The sequence below is a fragment of the Anopheles cruzii genome, chromosome 3, assembly GCF_943734635.1.
Source record: "Anopheles cruzii chromosome 3, idAnoCruzAS_RS32_06, whole genome shotgun sequence".
Lineage (NCBI taxonomy): Eukaryota > Metazoa > Arthropoda > Insecta > Diptera > Culicidae > Anopheles > Anopheles cruzii.
The window spans coordinates 20,503,101-20,520,494 of NC_069145.1; the positions used below are offsets into that span (position 1 = coordinate 20,503,101).

General features: G+C 47.9%; 6 protein-coding genes across 6 annotated transcripts in view; 3 read left to right on the plus strand and 3 right to left on the minus strand.

Moving 5' to 3' along the window:
* LOC128270025 (juvenile hormone esterase-like) overlaps window positions 1-38 on the plus strand; it is a 4,630-nt gene extending 4,592 nt beyond the window's left edge. The window contains exon 7 of the mRNA XM_053007428.1: window positions 21-38. Coding sequence (XP_052863388.1) covers window positions 21-38 — 18 coding nt within the window. The remainder of the gene's footprint in view (window positions 1-20) is intronic.
* Window positions 39-1,739: 1,701 nt separating this feature from the next.
* LOC128271344 (26S proteasome regulatory subunit 4-like) lies at window positions 1,740-3,136 on the minus strand. Its single transcript, XM_053008816.1, has one exon. It carries the CDS (start codon window positions 3,084-3,086, stop codon window positions 1,770-1,772), a length of 1,317 nt encoding a protein of 438 aa, XP_052864776.1. The 5' UTR covers window positions 3,087-3,136; the 3' UTR covers window positions 1,740-1,769.
* Window positions 3,137-3,408: 272 nt separating this feature from the next.
* LOC128270026 (uncharacterized) lies at window positions 3,409-4,660 on the plus strand. The gene is made up of 2 exons (XM_053007429.1): window positions 3,409-3,487; window positions 3,549-4,660. The coding sequence occupies exons 1-2, from the start codon at window positions 3,409-3,411 to the stop codon at window positions 4,658-4,660; spliced, it is 1,191 nt and encodes a 396-aa protein (XP_052863389.1).
* Window positions 4,661-4,664: 4 nt separating this feature from the next.
* Window positions 4,665-6,109, minus strand: LOC128270027 (uncharacterized). The gene is made up of 2 exons (XM_053007430.1): window positions 4,859-6,109; window positions 4,665-4,800 (listed from the first exon to the last, which is right to left on the minus strand). The coding sequence occupies exons 1-2, from the start codon at window positions 6,107-6,109 to the stop codon at window positions 4,723-4,725; spliced, it is 1,329 nt and encodes a 442-aa protein (XP_052863390.1). The 3' UTR covers window positions 4,665-4,722.
* Window positions 6,110-7,288: 1,179 nt separating this feature from the next.
* On the minus strand, window positions 7,289-8,993 carry LOC128273096 (nibrin). Its single transcript, XM_053011014.1, has 2 exons — window positions 8,902-8,993; window positions 7,289-8,842 (listed from the first exon to the last, which is right to left on the minus strand). Exons 1-2 carry the CDS (start codon window positions 8,927-8,929, stop codon window positions 7,347-7,349), a joined length of 1,524 nt encoding a protein of 507 aa, XP_052866974.1. The 5' UTR covers window positions 8,930-8,993; the 3' UTR covers window positions 7,289-7,346.
* Window positions 8,994-9,115: 122 nt separating this feature from the next.
* LOC128272310 (adrenodoxin-like protein 2, mitochondrial) lies at window positions 9,116-11,287 on the plus strand. Its single transcript, XM_053010094.1, has 2 exons — window positions 9,116-9,550; window positions 10,345-11,287. Exons 1-2 carry the CDS (start codon window positions 9,360-9,362, stop codon window positions 10,679-10,681), a joined length of 528 nt encoding a protein of 175 aa, XP_052866054.1. The 5' UTR covers window positions 9,116-9,359; the 3' UTR covers window positions 10,682-11,287.
* The last annotated feature ends 6,107 nt before the right edge of the window (window positions 11,288-17,394 follow it).

Here is a 17,394-nt window from a genome sequence, read left to right on the forward strand (position 1 = left end):
TATTTATGCTTGCCGCACAGAACAAAAAAACGTTTTGAAAGATATATCAACGAGACATGCACAACCAGTTTTCTGCACCAATACAAGAAAAATACACTTTGATGGCATGAAAACACACCGTACGCTAGGTTAGTAATCAGCTATAATTTTAATTTTTTCTCCATTTACCGGGACTCGATCATCCAGATACGCACCTTGAAACGAAGCTCTCCGATCGGTGGTTTCGCGTAGGGAACTCCTAGGAACGCCAAGATTCCGTGACCGCTGAAAGAGTTAAGGTATCTCCCAACGAGTGATCCACCGTGAGGCATGGTAACTTTCAGCTTGTCCGATGTTCGGCCATCAGCTTGTTGGGAAAGGAGTATCGCTAGCGAGGTCAGTACCCACGAAGCACCTCTCAAGCGATGTGCCACAACATTCATTTTTGAATCGCTTATAGATCCGAAAGATGATGAATCACAATTTCAGAGCATGCGTAAGCAACAGAAAAATTAAATCACTACTCACAAACGAACTAAATACGTCACGACTAGCACGAAAGCACACGAGGCACTATCAACTGCGAACCATAGCCTAATACAGTCCCTCTAATGCTCTAATGTCTTATGCAACACCCACGCGGCGCACGTGGAGTTCGCTTTTCGATGGGAAACGCGTTAATGTTGAACCGGCCCAGACGGCTCAACGCTCGGTAACCAACTGACCCTACGATCAACGTCACCTCAAAGCTTTATACGGATCATTAACGCACGGCCTCCAGGTGGCAGGTGATGTCGGCTTCGAAACTAGTTTTGGTAGACCATAGAATCACAGAGATAGAAATGCTGTCTGGATGTTTGTTTTTCTTTTTCTAATGCCTCTTTCCGTTCGGCGTCTTAAAATGCATATTAAGCCGTCGTAAAAATGCCTAGCTTGAAGAACAAGCTTTGGTTGCACGGAATGTGTTTGCCGCAAGGAGCATATGTATCCTCATGATTGAAAAGAGCTTACGATCTAATTATTATGTGACATGTGGGTTGAAATACGCCGGAGCCCTTAGTGCTGAGGGAAACCGGTTCCTTGGCAGTTTGCAGAACTTAGAAACTTGGCAGTTGCTGCAGATCTTGGCAGTTTATTAGCATGTCCTGCCATGTCCTTCATTCATAACTTTCAATAACATCCAACCAAATGTGCTCGAATTATTTCGCTTGAAGTCATCGTTGTGCCATTAAGAGTATGATTTTGAAGAGCACAACCTTTGTAGCGTCGTACTACCACCTCAGTATACCGAACACGCAAACCGAAACTAACAACGATCATGCCGTCGACTTGAAATAAGCTGCCAACTGATCGTTCTATCTTCATCCCGCCATGCGGCCTTGGGTGAAGTATAATGCGTACTTAAGTCGGCGCTGCTGACTACTACTTATAGGAACGAAATCTAAAGTTAAACTCTATTGATGGCCCAACATTGTATGCGCTCCTCCGACAGCTTCAAGTGTCTTACTAGAAGGGTCAGTCAGATGATTGAGTGGTTGGTCAAGCGGCAAGCTTCTCAATTTGGTTGCTTGATTTAGGTTTCGAAGCTCACAGCAATGAGTCACAATAGAATCGATTCAATTTCAAGACATTTATGTTGATGTAAATTAAATCTAGTCATTTTCGTCTAAACATTCGAAAGACGAATTTAACATTTAAACGCAAAGAAAAGTCAGGCGCAAGGTCAATAAATCTGTTGGAAAACATGATTATTTATTGGTTTTTATGCTTGAGATACGATCGCCCCAGATTTACATGTAGAGTCCCTCCGGCGTTCCTTCCTTCTTCCGGTAGAGCACACTTTCCTTCGATTTTTTGAAGTCCTCGTTGGTGACTTTCATTCGACGCTCCCGAAGTGCCATCAAGCCCGCCTCCGTGCAGATGGCCTTAATGTCCGCTCCGGACAGATCGTCCTTCGCCATGATCAGCTCGGAAAGATTCACGTCCGTGGCCAGGGTCATGCGGGCGGTGTGGATGTTGAAGATGCGTCGTTTCGTCTTCTCATCGGGCAACGGGAACTCGATTTTACGGTCAATTCGACCCGGACGGATGAGGGCGGGATCGAGGGTTTCGATACGATTCGTGGCCATGATCACCTTCACATCGCCTCTCGAATCAAATCCGTCCAGTTGGTTCAGTAGCTCCAACATGGTTCGCTGGATTTCACGTTCTCCACCCGAGTTCGAATCGTATCGCTTCGTTCCGACGGCATCAATCTCGTCGATAAACACAATCGAAGGGGCATGTTCCTCGGCCACGCGGAACAACTCACGGACGAGCTTGGGACCGTCGCCGAGGTACTTTTGAATCAGCTCCGAGCCCACCACTCGCAGGAACGTGGCGGACGTTTGGTTGGCCACCGCCTTTGCCAGCAGCGTCTTGCCCGTTCCGGGTGGACCGTACAGGATCACACCCTTCGGCGGCTTGATGCCCATCTCCTCGTAGTACTCCGGATGCGTAAGCGGTAGCTCGACAGACTCTTTAATCTCCTGGATCTGTGTGTCCAGCCCACCGATGTCGGCGTACGTTTCCTGCGGGGCTTTTTCCAGCTTCATCACCGTCACCATGGGATCGGTATCATCCCCGAGGACACCGACCACAGCGTGCACCTTATGGTTGAGCAGCACCGAACAGCCCGGTTCCAGCTGGTCTTTGTCGACGAACGACAAGATGCTGACGTAGTGCTCGCTACCCACGGACGTGGAAACGATCGCATGATTATCGTCGATGATCTCTTCCAGTGTCCCGACCGACATCGGCGTTCCGCGCAGATCGTCCACTTTCGAGCGCTCCTCTTCGATCTTTTCCTCCTGTGGCTTCAGTCTTTCTTGGTTGCGAATGAATTCCTCCTCCATCAGCAGATAGTCCTTGATGCGCTCCAGTTTCAACAGCTTCAACCGACATCGGGTGTGTGGCGTGACCAGTGGCAACTTTAGGGCCGCATCTGGCCCCTTCGCCTTGCGCTTCTTTTTACCGACCCGTGTCGGAATTGGTGGTTCGTACTTTTTCTTCTTATCTTTATCATCCTTTTTATCACCTCCACTTCCGCCCGACTGGTTCTGTCCCATTCTCTAACGGGTATGCACGAGAAATCGGCACAATAACCGTCCGCACTAGAAGATCCTGAAAACTATTTGGACGCAATGACGAGCCAAATTGATCAATTCGCGAGTTGTTTCGTTGCTTTTCATCGCATCAGCGATATGACAGATCGTTGACAGTTGACAGCTGTTTCACTTTGTTCGTGTCAGGAAAGGGCTCTCACGTTTCTCGATTTGAGGCGCTCACATGTTTTTTTGGTGTTTTGAAAGTTAAGTCTCGCTGTACCGCGTGTTATCGTAATTTAAAACCGTGGTAGTTAGTTTATCATTGGTTTAACGCAACTGCACGATGGAATTGTGGAACCGCCTTGATCTAGTACCTCCTGCTTTGATGAATATGGAATGTAGTTCGAAACACATCAAGAACGGTAAATACAATCGGTAGATGTTCGTGTTTTAGAAATTTAATCAATCTCTACCACCTTTTAGAAATATGCGCCCTGACGGGTACGAGTGGCAAGATGGTTAACTATTTTGCCGCGTTACACAAATTTGAAAAAGCCGCGGCATACCTTTCTCGGTTTTGCTACAAGTGGAAAGACCGTCTGCGCAATATGCATGGGTTCCAGATCATGCGCCGCATTAACCAGACGCTGCTGCGTATCAAAAACCTCGATCTTTTGCGTGACATTACCAACTTTCATAGTTTCCTTTCCGAGTCGAGCTACATCGAGAAGATGGTGAGCTTACCCGTCCGCTCCAATCTCGAGCATCTGTTTGTTCGCTTGCAGGGCATGGCCAAGTTGCTAATGCGCGTCGTGCTGCTTACAAAGGAAGCTGCCCGCTACCAGCTGAAGCAAATTAGTCGAGCCTTTCTGTTCCACCACAACGGCATGTTCCTGGCCCTGATGGGAGAACTGTGGCTGTTGGCCAGGAGCATCTGCCGACGGGTTAACATGTACTATGGTGAGCTGTACCCTCACTTGCCGATACTTCCAGAGTGCGCTACGATGGGTAGTTGGCTACCAGCAGGGTACTGCTTGCCAGCGAATTTAGCCGAATGGATCGGTGATCAGTACGAGGAAGAGATTGTCCGGACTGCCGATGCTGGTGCGCTCATTGGTGATTTCGAGCAATCTAACATTTTCAACCTACTGCAACACCAAGGAACGGACGAGGCCGACGATGCTATAAAACGGCTGAATGCAGTAGCTGACGAAGCGGATGGTAATGGACCGGTAGAGGAAGAGAGTCTTGCTTCTGTGCCAAAAGCGATGCTTCTGGAGGCACTACGATCCGACACGGGCGAGCGGATCGATGCACCGAAAGCAGCACGTAGTACCGCCGGAGCCCGGAAAGTGTCGCTCGATCAGTCAAAGCTAAACTACATTAAGTCGAAGTTTCAAGTGAAACAATTCCTCATCGAAGAGCGATCGCAGCGGACCGCAAACATGAAGTTGGCGGCCACTGGTTTCGTATCGGAATCACAATTCGGTGATTTTAATGTGCGGCTTATGAAAGAGTACAATCGCTTATCTTCCGGGGATTTTGTAAAGTTTTTTAAAGAACAGTTCTTACTGCTAGTAAACATCGGGGAATGAAACGGCCTGAACAGCGAAGAAGTTTATTTGTATTTAATGAGTTAAACAATTTCAACTCAAATTTACTCGCAATCCTCAGAAGGACAAACGCATCGCAGGGGCGCAACCGGGGTGGTTCTCTGCGACAGGTAATTCTGTTTCTGTGAATAAAATAATCACACTTAATAACATAGCCAAGTTACCCCAAAAGTATCTTACCTTTACGAAAGCTTTGAAGTTTTTCCCTTCATTCGGTGTAATGTACGAACGTTCTCCACAGCCGTTTTCCGGTGGTCGATGAGGCACTAGCTTCATACTTACTTCAGTTACACAAGTGATGTCGCGTATATCGTCGAGCCACTTGCCAGTGTAGCTACTTGCATCGTACTCTTCTTGCTTGATTTTCACGGAGCAATCATCGGGATCTACCTTCGTCAGCCACGCCGATGCGGACAACGGAAGCGGCTTGATATGCTTCTGATATCGAAAGAACGATGGATCATTGCCGGGAGGCAGTTTTAACCAGTCGGTCCCATTGGTGTTGCTTGGGTTATTGAACGAATTGGCAACGGAAACGGCAGTCGTGGATCCTAACTGTCGCTTTGAGGTGCGCTGAGTGGATAGTTCTTGATCGTTGAACGCGAACAGATCGCTATTGTTCGGCGCCACATTGCTCGACCGTGCAGAACCAACCAGTCGGTTGTTGTTCTGCGATGGCACTTGGCTAGTACTGGCCAGAGATGTATTACGTCTGAGGCGTGGGTTTTTCCTCTGACCAACCTCGCCAAAATTGAACAGAGCATCGGGATCGTCGTCCAGCTCTAGATTCGGTCTTTTGTGTGCCACCTTTGGTGCTTTCTCTGGTTGACGATTCACCGCCAAAAATCCCGAAGACGCTAGGTGCGATGATGAAGAACGTGATGCTGGAATTTGCGATAGTGGTGTTTCGGTCACCTTATTTTCAGTAGCCGCCGGAACATGTTCACTACTGTCAATCATCGTTGATTTCGGTTTCGTCGAAGACTCACTCACGTTAGCAGCGCAGTTCTTCCTGGGTCGTTTCGATTTCGGCGACACACTAGCTGCGTCATCATCAGTTTGCTTTTCAGCTGCCTTCTCCGAAACGGCCAACCGTTTCGATAGTCGTCGTGTGACAAGAGCAGGCTCCTCCGGTTCCGATGTAATGGAACTCGATGGAAGCGAAACCGGCGGTCCGGTGTAGTGCATGGATTCGATGTACCCGCTGGCGGGTTGCGTCTCGGGGATAGTGTGAACGACTGCGTTTCCAGCTTGCACGTTTGAAGCTGCCGTAGGATCTTCGGTGCCGTTGGCCAGCACTTCTGTGATGCTTACGGCTGGTCCGAACGGCTCACCAACTTCCACGTTCGATGCGAAGCTGTAATCCGGATTGCAGAACTTATCCGTCGAAGCGTACAGAATTGCTAGCCCGATTTCACTGTCCGGCACCATCCGACGCCCGTTCGAAGACAAGTAGCCAGCGATCTGGTCGAAGCTTTGCGATTGCGACTCATTTCCTTGTTTACCTTTGATCGTAATCACGTTCGGTTTAAGAAAGTGCGATTTAACTATCCTTTCACGCACAGCACAGCAACAAATGCCGCCGGCCTGCTTGATGATTTCATCGTACTGAGCGAACAGAGTGCCGCTGAGGAAAATAAATTGTTTTCCATCAAACAACTGTCGGCGTGCCGGATTTGGCACGACCAGCCTTGGTACGGTTCTAATGTACGCTTCAGTACACTCCGGCTTGTAGTCGATCGCATTCGGGAGCTCTTTCCTTTCATCTATGGCCTGCTCGACTGCTGTGAAGTAATCCGGAGTGACGATCGGCACCTGTCCGACCAGACACTGCAATAACTTCGTTGTAACGGTTATCGTTGGCATGATGAGGTGTGTTGCATCAGACGAAAAAGAGGAGACGACTTCAATGCCAGTTCTTTTCAATACATTCGCGAGCTCGGTCGTCATCTGGAAGGTTGACGTAAGGCAACAAAAGTCGGCTCTACCGACTTCCCAGGCGCTTCCAACGAGTCCGAATTGTACCGTGCCACCCGTGAAGACGACTGTCGCTGCTTCACTCGGAATGCGGGCTTTAGGGTCAATGTTTCCATTCACGTAAGTGCCGTAGCGAGAATTGCTATCAGTCACTTTCAGCCCATCTCTATCCGGTTGCAGAACCGCATGATTCCGGCTGATTGATTTGTCGTCGTTTATCACCAGATCTGCATTTGTCCGGCCAACTATGTGTTTGTTGCTATGAACCAGGTAGTAAACACAACCTGCCGTGAGGAAATCGGAATGTATCCGTGTTCTATGTGCAGTACCCGTGTGTATTTACCTGATTTTATGCTCTTAAGATACCACATTTGAATCGTAGCAAAGCTAATGGACAAAACACAACGGTGAGGCCCGAAAACCGCTAATGCAGAAGAGAAGATCTTCAATTCGAAACAAGACAACTGTCAGCGGCTGGGCTGACAGAAGCGAAACAAGTAACTCACCGAATGCCCTGTGGCGTACAAGTACTGTCTTGTATTTTTTGATGATTTCGAGACCTGCTATCTTTCGGAAACGAAATTATGAGGAATCATTGACTGAGGGTTTTGGAGATGAATAATTGTTGCTATTTATTGACGATGTTGACAAATTAACTGGGACAGATTCAAGCTGAGTGAATGGTTAAAAGTTATACTTGGTCGTTAAAAGTGAACCGGTCACCATTCTGCGGTTCCTCATTTCTGGGCCGTGTATCCATTTGTTGGTTGTTTTCCGATAGTCGTTGACTTGATCCTTGATCTGCATTGTCAACGATCGATGGTGGTGTTTCGGGAACGGTCACCCCACTTTCGGCAGTCGCTGGACCATGTTCACTACTCGCCATAACCGTCGATTTCGAATCGCTTACGCTGGCAGTGCAGTTCTTCACGGGTCGTTTCGATTCCGGCGATACACTGGCTGTGCCATCATCGGTGCGCACACTAGGTGCGTCGTCAGCAACCTGCTCCGAATCGGCTAACCGTTTCCTGAGTGGTCGTGTGATACGTAACGAGCGCCGTAAAAACATCGGTTCCGATGTCGCGGAACCTGACGGTGCGGTGTAGTACAAGGATTCGTCGTACCCAGTCGCAGGCTGCATCTCGAAAATGGTAGGGATCGTCGCGTATACCGATTGTACTTGGGAGTTTGCAGCTGTTTCTTCGGCACTGTATGCCAGAAGCTTCGCCTTGCATACGGCTGGCCCGTACGGCTTGCACACTTTCACGTTCGTCGCAAAGCTGTAATCCGGATTGCAGAGCTTATCTATCGAAGCGTACAGTATTGCTAACCATATTTCACTGTCCGGCACCATCCGTCGCCCGTTCATTGTAATGTAGCTGTCGAACAAGTTGTAGTTTTGCAACTGCGGCTCATTTGTTGGTTTGCTTTTGATCGCAATGACGTTCGGTTTGAGACAGCGCGATTTGAGGACTTTTTCACGTACAGCACAGCAACAAAGGCCGCCCGCTAGCTTGATTATATCATCGTACTGGTTGAACAGCGTGATACAGAAGAAAATGAATTGTTTTCCCGCGAACATCCGGCGGCGTGAAGGATTCGGTTCGATCAGGTTCGGTGCGCTTCTAATGTACGCTTCAGTACACTCCGGCTTGTAGTCGATCGCATTCGGCAGCTGTTTTCCGTTCTCTATAGACTGTTCAACTGCCTTGAAGTATTCCGGGGTGACGATCGCTACTTGACCGATCAGACACTGCAACAACTTCGTCGTGACGACGGTTAACGTCGGTGTGATTAAGTGGGTCACGGCGCAAGAATAGGAGGACACCAGTCGGATGCCAGTCCTTCTCATTAGATTCGCGAGCTCGTTCGTCAATTCGAAGTTTGAAATCAGGCACCGAAAGATTGTCCAGCCGACGGTCCACACGCTTCCGCCGCGTCCAAATTGTACCGTGTCGCCCGGGGAGAGAGCTGTGGCCGTTTCTTTCGGAATATGCACTAACTTGGCAATGTTTCCATTCACGTAAGTGCCGTACTGGGAATCACTGTCGGTCACATTCAGCCCATCTTCATGTGGCTTCAGTACGGCATGAATCCGGCTGATGGAGTCATCGTCCTTTATCACTAGATCCGCGCATGCCAAGCCCACTGTGTGCTTGCCGGTATGAACCAGGTAATAAACATAACCTGTCGAGCGGAAATCACAATGTATCCGTGTTCTACCAGTGGGATCCGCTGGTACTTACCTGATTTTACGTTCGTAAGGTACCACATTTAAAGCGTAGCAATTCTAATGGGCACTACACAACGGCGAGCAAAACAATGCAATAGGAATTTCAGTCACGAAGCAAAACAAACAACTGTCAATCTTTGAGTAGTCAAAAGTAAAAGCAGCTGAGTGACTGAGAGCCACTGCTGTCAAAACGGAAAACCACGAGTCTCGCTGGGGAATGTTGTGTTGTGAACGCAACATTAATTCACGGACAACCCGGAACTGATTGTGTTCAAATAATAAGTGCCCCACACAATTTGGCCCCGCTGCTGTCTGCCGGTGGTATGACGTGATAAAGCTAGTCGGCTAGATCGTTGATGTGTGTTGCAAAGTTATCGACCGAGTTCCGTCGCTGTCATCTCACACTCGAACCGCGATACCAGACGACGATCGACGAAGGGGACAGACCACAGAGATTTCGAACATTTCATCATGTTCCGACTAGCGGTTACATCACGCGCCTATCTGCAGCTCACGCGGAGGGCCTCGATGCGAGGGTTACGTGCGACCCAAGCCATCCCTACCAGCACCAGTACGACGATCGGTAAACGCACCGCCCATACACTCGGATACAGCACGGCCAGGTTACTGTCCACCTCGCAACCAAAGTTACAAAGCGAAGAGTAAGTAAAAGTTGGGTGTGCCAGACTTTGTCAAGCGCTATCCTTCCGTCGGTCGGGTCAACGAAAGCAAGTACATTAAGGGCTAGAAGGGATAGCTTACGGAGGGCTAGTCCCTTTCGGAGGCAGTTAAAAGTGAAAGTTGCACGCGCATACCAGCTGAGACATGCGTCAGCGGTGAAAAACGATGCTCGGCAAGGGTCAATTTATCCAGACCTCGAATCGAGTTTCTTGACCACAGCGATCAAGGATTAATTTAAATTTTGGTACTATTTTTAGACCCACTGCTAAGGGCGTAAATTCGGATTGCGAACGAACCAATTGATGGCAACTGTGTTGGTGAAGCAATTGACTGTGTCCGTCTCCCTGGACCCAACAGGCAATCAGCATCACCTACAAATTCTCGTGATTCGCAGATTCGTTCCCATCACCGATAGCTAAACAAATGACAAGAGTGTGACTTGCAGTTTTTTCCAATTGCCATCCGAATTTGACAACATTTTGCTGCGAAGCTTGCGTTGCAGTGGTACCTAACAGAACCACCTGATAATGTATTATCACCTTTTGCAGAATGCAGTTATTTGCAATCTTTGGAAATCGCCGATGGAAGATAGGTTTAGCACAGAAGGATGGGCCACACTCGAAGCGCTGTATTTCGAAATAAATGTGCTCTGTTGCGCTGCTGATAAGATAACGCTTTTATCGTGCGACTTGCGACCCACATCAAATGCACATTTGCGTATTGTGTTTGAAAAATACCGGACCCCTAAATGCGGCTTTCATTTTTTCTTTTCCAGGGTTGAAGTGACGTTCGTGCGAGCCAACGGGGAACGTGTTAAGGCCAAGGGCAAGGTTGGCGACTCGCTGTTGGACGTGGTGGTTAACAATAGTATCGATTTAGAAGGATTCGGTGCTTGCGAGGGGACACTCACCTGCTCGACCTGCCATCTGATTTTCTCCAAGCCAGACTATGATCGGCTACCGGAGAAGCCGAGCGACGAAGAGCTCGATATGCTGGATCTGGCGTACGAGCTGACCGACACCTCGCGGCTCGGCTGCCAGATTACGCTCTCCAAAGACTTACACGGGCTGGAGGTGCGCGTACCTGCTACAATCAACGATGCCAGAAGCTAAAGTTAGGAGAGGGTGGCAGAGGTCCTGTTGAGAAAGAGTTTCTGCTGGAAGCAGTTCTCGATCGATGAGTCGCTGGAGAGAGGCGGAACATGTTTACACCCATAATGTATTCCTTCCAGTTCGTTCAAAACGTCGCGTTTGCCCCGGATACTGTTACGTTTTGTTTTTAAGCTATTCGCTCTAATGTAAATAAATTCAAGTTGCACGAAGTCAAATGTGCAGCTCGATCGATACGATGAGATCGGAGATCGGTGCATAATTGAAGCAGAGCTCGAGCGATCGGTGAGGTAGATTGGCTAGGATATGTTTTATTCATTATTTTGTGAGCAGCCGGGCGGATCATGGTGAAGCTGTGAAGCCAGACTATTGCACCGATGCTTGGATCATTTTATGAAACAGACGCAGAATTTATTCAATTTTTTTTTATCACACCAGAATAAAACGAACAGCAGCCGATCAATGAAGCAATAGGGATGGTCATTCTTTTTCGCTGTTCAAGGCACCAGACAATTACGGGTCATTTTCCATTCTGTTATCATTCAAGCGACGGAGAAACACAAACGCAGCGGTGTAGTTGGAACGAGAATAAAAATAAAATGTTATATACCAGTTACAGACATCTTCCTAATCAATTCCATTTTTGCAAACCATTGGGTTCGGTTATCTGCTCGTATTTGTCTGCTAATCTGTTAGCGGCAACCTTTATGCAAATGTTGCACTTATCTTTTTTTCCCGGCACTAAGGTGTGGCCAATTAATTTGTATGATAATCGGCAAATTTAGTCGCCTCTACAGTGCCATTAATCCGGGCGCCAGGCGGCGGCCTTACTTTCTCCAAATTAACCGCGTTGCCAACGTACGAGCCAGACGGGGTAAAACAATTAGAAGTGTACTGATCCCGTCCCGTGCGTTGGTATTTTCGCATATTATGCCGGATGTGAAGCTTTGTTAAATCCGCGTGGCGGCTCAAGGTTCATGGCTGTCGCGCCGTTTCGTGTTAGTCCGTGGAAAAGATGCCCATTGTATGCGAATTGGGGCTGGAATGAGCTGCGAAAAGTAGCGCCTCAAGCGCACCCGCATACCCACGATCGTGACGAATCTGTGGCGCCTGTGACCAGCGTGGACTTAACGGCTTTTTACGAAGCTTTTTAGCATCTTAGTCGGGTTAGCAGATAGGAAACGGTGGACGGAGCATCACTGGGACGCTGGTCAGGGGTTGAAGCGAAAAAAAACAAGGAACCCCAGTAGCTAATCCGATCGGTGTCACTAGCTTATTATTTTATAATGGCACAAAAGGTAGCATAATAATGGCTAATGGCCGTTTATAATTTGATTTGAGCTTCCACAGTCACACTTTCTCTTGTATTCGTTTAACATTTTCGCTCCCATTCGGCATGGCCTCAGATAGATAAGCCTCGACAGTTTATTCAGCGTGAACGGACGGTTGCGAGGGCCACCACGTATGACCCGGTCGCAGGTGCAGTTGCCCTATGAGAGTGTCTTTAAGGGTTCCGCAATCCAAGGCGGACAAAAGGATCTCCACTGGGCTGCATGTTCCTTTCACTTTGATGAACGCTTCCATACGCCACCACTTTCGGGAAGGTTGTGGCGACTTGAATCGTAAGGAACTAACACAAAAAACACCAGCCTCCTCGTTGCGGCAGTGATTAGCAGGGGGAAGTTCATGATCAGGGTGACCCTATAGGTATGTTGGGACTGTTGTTTCATGTCCTGCGGCACCAAATAACAGTGGGCTGCAACGGTGAACAGATGGTGTGAGACCGCCTTCTTATCGACGAAACCGTTTGAAGCCTGCAAAGTTTCAGCTCCGTAGGACCAATGCAAGGCCGCACATCAGTGTGTGGTCAAAGCTCGGCTTGCAGCTCGGCTTGCTCTTGGCTCGGGGTTCAAGAGTTTGGGGAAACCTGTGTCTGAACGATGCTGATCACACAAGACACGCTCCGGATCGCCCGGAGCGTTCGGATTTAGGAGGAAAGCAAAAGCTCGAAGGCTGGTCCCGCGCAACACCCGTCATTGCGGGGTAAACGAGCAGCGCAGCGTGGCCGAAGAAAGCAGGAACAAGATTACTGGGAAGCGGGCCTACATCATTCCTCAAATTGCTTCAAGTCAGATCGGAAGGTATGGTGAACGAGGAGCGGCCTAGGAAAGAAACGGAAGGAACATGGGCCAGATGACAAAATCACTACAGATATTCACTAATCATCCAAACCGGACCGCGTTGGGCGAATTGGTAGCAACGAACGGTATTTGGGATCCTTAGCGCTCGAGACACAGCGCGCGAACTCGCCTCGAAAGAGAAGCAAACGAATGAGCAAAACACGCACAACTTTTACCCCTAATTGCTTGACATTAAAACAATGTTTTCGTTGATTTAAAATTCAATTTTCCTATAGCTAAGTAATGATCAGAAAATGAGAGCAAGTAATCAATTTATGGGAAAAACGTGTCCCCCGATCTTGCGGATAAAGCGATTATGCACCAAGATTGTAAGGCTACGATGGTCGTGGGCTTTCCTGGAGCTTGGTTCTACATTGGGATCGAGCAAATCGGTGGCTAAATCTCAACCGACGAACCACGCTGTGCAGGAGAAAGGTGGTCGAGTAGGTGACAGCTTTCGTTTGACGATCTCGTTTCGGGAAGGCCGGTTGGTCAAGGCCAGCCTACTTGGCAGGCTTTTTTGAGGCGGAAAACAATCTTCAAACTATCTTTCAGGTCATGCTCATGGCTTTCCACTGACGGGCCTGACATTCGAGACCTCCTTCGACTCCTCCCTTTGAGGGTGCTTTCGGGAGCATAGTATTAAAATTTTTATTACTGTGAAGTGCGGTAGATAAAAGGGCAAACTATTGTGGGGCGCTGGCCACATTTGGGTAGGGTGCAAAATGAAACGGTTTTTATCCTTTGCTTTTAACACCACACTACGGACAGAAAGTGGGCGTCTGTATGGCGTGTGAGGCCAGGTTTGGTGAACGAAAATTAAACTCATCCAGTTGGGGCCTCGAAAGATGCAAACTATGACTGGCCATGGCCCGGGCTTAATGAGCTTCAGAGTTACCGTAAGCCACCGTGTAAGCATTGGGGTATACCGGAAGACACCGGGCCATTTATGTCACTTACTTGACATTCTGGCGGTCCCATTTTTACGGTGCATCATAGCCCCAAGGGTGGCGCAACTGGACCTGCAGGCGTGCAGCATGCCGCGTGCTCTCTGTGTGTGAAAGTAGCACAACGGAACATTCCGAATAACCTTGGAGATCATAACGCTGAAGGCGGCATAGTTTTCAGGGTGCCTGCCACTTTCTTTTCTATTAGCCTGTATGGTTTGGTGTGTTTATACAAAAAGTACATATAAAGTTAACTAACTAAGCTAACAATCCGACGACAGAAACTTATGTCGCTAAACGGTCACATACATTGCTTCCCAAACTGGCCAAGAGGCGGATTTTCCCATAAGAAAAAAAAAACAACTAGCAAATTAAATTACAAGCCTCCAGACGAGAGACGCGACCTCTGCGGACCACTTACTTGGTGCTGGAAGGGGTCGCTCCGCCCGTCCGTGGCCATTATTATTGTTATTAACGGCATTGTTTTTATTGACAACATCAACGAGAGCGGTTGGTTCCACCGCGACCGCGTGTCGAGTTCGCTGTCAGTCGATCACACAAGTCACCGGCGGGACGCCCCGGGACGCAGTAATTGGGCAGCTGAACACGACGTGCGCGGTATGGTGGTGAAAACTGAGCTTTTTAATTTTATTACCACTGATAACAAGGCAAACCGTTGTACCGCCCGTTGGCATCGATCGAGAGCATGATCGAGATCGTGAGGCGTGTAGGGTGCAAAAGATGCCGGTCCACGACCACGGTTAGCGAGTAATTTAACTTAATTTGAATTCTTTCACTTTTGTTGGCAAATGGCGGCAGGGTAGGTTTTTTGCTTGGATTCATCCGAGTTTCCATACATTATGCGGTCATAAGGCGAGCGGGAAGCACGAAAAGAAAAAGGCGATTGTAATAATGTAATTGAAACCATTTGCCAAAGTTGTTACCAAAGTTGTTTCGTTTTAGTTTGGTTTTAGTTGATACAGCACAGGATGAGAGGTGCCGAATAAAATGTCTAAAAGATTTTACACCTTTAATTTATGTCAACGAAAATACTGCATACATTCCGCGGGCCTTGAGTCGCCCGAACAGATCTCAATGACGAGCGTCCGTACGATCGAGGTCGTCCGCAGTGAGCTTCGCTTCGCTTTTACTTACCAACTCGAATGCGAAACTGTTTTCACTTGCAACAAAAATTCGCGATCGATAATTTCTTCCGCAATTACCGTTCCCGTGGGGCCCGTATTTGAATATGAGGACAAGTTTAGCATTTCACGTAGTGCGTCAGCGTGGTGTGGGCAATAGTACCATCCGTTGAGATCAGCAACGGCAATCGGGTTCGATCGCGGATGGCAACCACCACATGGCCACAGGTGACGCACGGGATGAGCGCAAAAATTCGGTCAACGAAAGCGAAACAGACGGAGTTTGAAGAATATGAAGAATTTGTCACAGACGTCGTGTGACCCCGTCTGCTGGTTTCTCAAATGGAATGGCCCCTATTACCGATCCGATGATTTGTTGTCGAAAAAGAAATGCTGTTTCTTTTGCTGGCGTCGATGTGAAATCGCGCCACTCGTGTTTCCGGTTACGCCCGAGCTCAGGGATGACCGATTTCGGTTGCTTACTCAATGTCGGGGTGTTTGTTGTTCGTTGTTAACACAAACTCCACTCCATCCCCGCCGATCGGAGAAACCCTAATACCGGAACATGCACGATCATGTGTAGCTGTGAAAAAAACCCTGCTAGGTGATTGGTAATTTAGTTTTTTAATTATGTTAAGTAACAGCTTACGTTGTTTTGCGCCACGGCCCTGAGCTCGTTGATCACGCATTGATGATTTGGAATGGAATGATATGGAAGAGAAATTTGCTGATCATTGTTGCAACGACAAAGCGCTGGTGAGTTATGCCAATTGGCCGCATCTTACTCGTTCATTGGATGCCGAGGGAGTGGGCACGTCAGTGAGTGGGCTCACGCTTCGAATTGCAATAAGTCCGGTTCGTGAAGCTTCCTGGCTTAGGTCACGCGCATGAGATCACCCCCTTACTTTCCCCAAAATGGCAACAGCGTTGAGTAATAAATCGGTGTGCTTAATCGGAATAGGATGTATCGAGACTCTCGGTTGCCCTTTTCTGCCCTTCACCGCGAAATCGCGGATAAGAAGACCTTAGGAACAATTTGAATTCAGCCAACAGTTTAAACGCTGCTACCGCTTTGCCCCGGCGTTTCCGGACCAGTTTCCGTAAACTCTTTCCTTTCGGGCGGAGAAAGGTAATAGGTTTATGTTTTGTATTTCTGCTCTTTCGCCCACCGGCCGTGGTGAATGGTTGGTGTGCGAGCACAATTTCTAACAGATGCGTTTTCTGTTGCCCGGTTGACAATTGTATTACGAACTGAGTGTTATACTTAATTCACCACACAAAGCCCATTGTTTGAGCCGCAGTGAAATTGCGCTTCGGTGACAGTATCGGATGGGATGGCCCTTTAACCGACCAGGAAGTGGCGGCGTTGGGTCTATTTCTTGTGGCAAATTATGAAACAAGCATAACTGGCCTCAGTGTGAGGAAGTAATCACAATCGGCATGCAACCGAAGGAAAGTGCTGCGACGATGTTGTAACGTAGTCCGGTAAGATTGCGTGGTGCTGGGCTTTGCTTACGCTTGATTGGCATAATTTGGAACTGCTGGTTTGATTCAACACGTGGTCTTTTTAGGAAAATTACTCATTAGCAAACAATGGTCTGTTGGCGTGGTTAAGATTAGATGATGGTGGCCAGCCAGCGATAACGATCCAGCTATCGATTTACCAACGATATCATAACAAGGTGCAGTTAAAACGATAGCCTCAGCGAATTAGATAACGAAATGGTGGAACAAAAGCGAAGCCCCTTTTGAGGATCCAATACATTTGCGTCAACAATTAGCCCGATCTTACATACAGTTTTTCATAACCTGCGGTAGACAACGTATCTCATTAGAGCATCTCGTCTCATTAGAACACAGACCGCTAACCGAACGGATTCGAATGAAATGTTTAACACTTGTGCTGGAAAGCTTACAAACAACAATAAGGATTTTTGGACGCTAATTTCCTTATTTTCGTTAAGTTTTTGTCTATTGTCTTTGTATGACGAGACGACAGTAAGTACCATTTCGAACAATTACGCCCAAGAAATGGAATCCATATCTCTACCATCAACGAAAGTTTGCGTGAACAGTTGTAATAAACAAATTAACCGAAGAGTGTGGCCGAACGAAATACGAAAAACATATAAATTACCGTAGAGAAAAGTTCGACAAGAACACCGAACGAATGCCGAGTGTCGCGAGCGGCAAAAGGTATTCTCAATATCGCTGTTTGCTTGCTTTAACTTTACGGTTTACGATGGAGCTGCCTCACAGTTTCGGTGCATTTATTAACTTTTCTCAACGTTTATTTACATACTCAGGCGTTTGTACGTTCGGTCGTCCGTCCGTTCGGCCCTGTCGACAGTCGGGAAGCTGCGTAAATAAAGAAAAAGCACGATGTTTGCAGCGCTTAAACATTATGCCGTCCGGAGTCGTTAACTTCACACATAATCTTCAAACAA

Bases quoted from the DNA above. Each gene is read 5' to 3' on its own strand.
- LOC128271344 (XM_053008816.1), bottom strand. From the start codon at position 3,086: ATGGGACAGAACCAGTCGGGCGGAAGTGGAGGTGATAAAAAGGATGAT.
- LOC128270026 (XM_053007429.1), top strand. From the start codon at position 3,409: ATGGAATTGTGGAACCGCCTTGATCTAGTACCTCCTGCTTTGATGAAT. The intron at 3,488-3,548 runs GTAAATACAATC...ACCACCTTTTAG, and splicing joins TTCGAAACACATCAAGAACG to AAATATGCGCCCTGACGGGT.
- LOC128270027 (XM_053007430.1), bottom strand. From the start codon at position 6,109: ATGGTGCCGGACAGTGAAATCGGGCTAGCAATTCTGTACGCTTCGACG. The intron at 4,801-4,858 runs GTAAGATACTTT...TTTTATTCACAG, and splicing joins ACTTCAAAGCTTTCGTAAAG to AAACAGAATTACCTGTCGCA.
- LOC128273096 (XM_053011014.1), bottom strand. From the start codon at position 8,929: ATGTGGTACCTTACGAACGTAAAATCAG. The intron at 8,843-8,901 runs GTAAGTACCAGC...TCCGCTCGACAG, and splicing joins CCTTACGAACGTAAAATCAG to GTTATGTTTATTACCTGGTT.
- LOC128272310 (XM_053010094.1), top strand. From the start codon at position 9,360: ATGTTCCGACTAGCGGTTACATCACGCGCCTATCTGCAGCTCACGCGG. The intron at 9,551-10,344 runs GTAAGTAAAAGT...TTTCTTTTCCAG, and splicing joins CCAAAGTTACAAAGCGAAGA to GGTTGAAGTGACGTTCGTGC.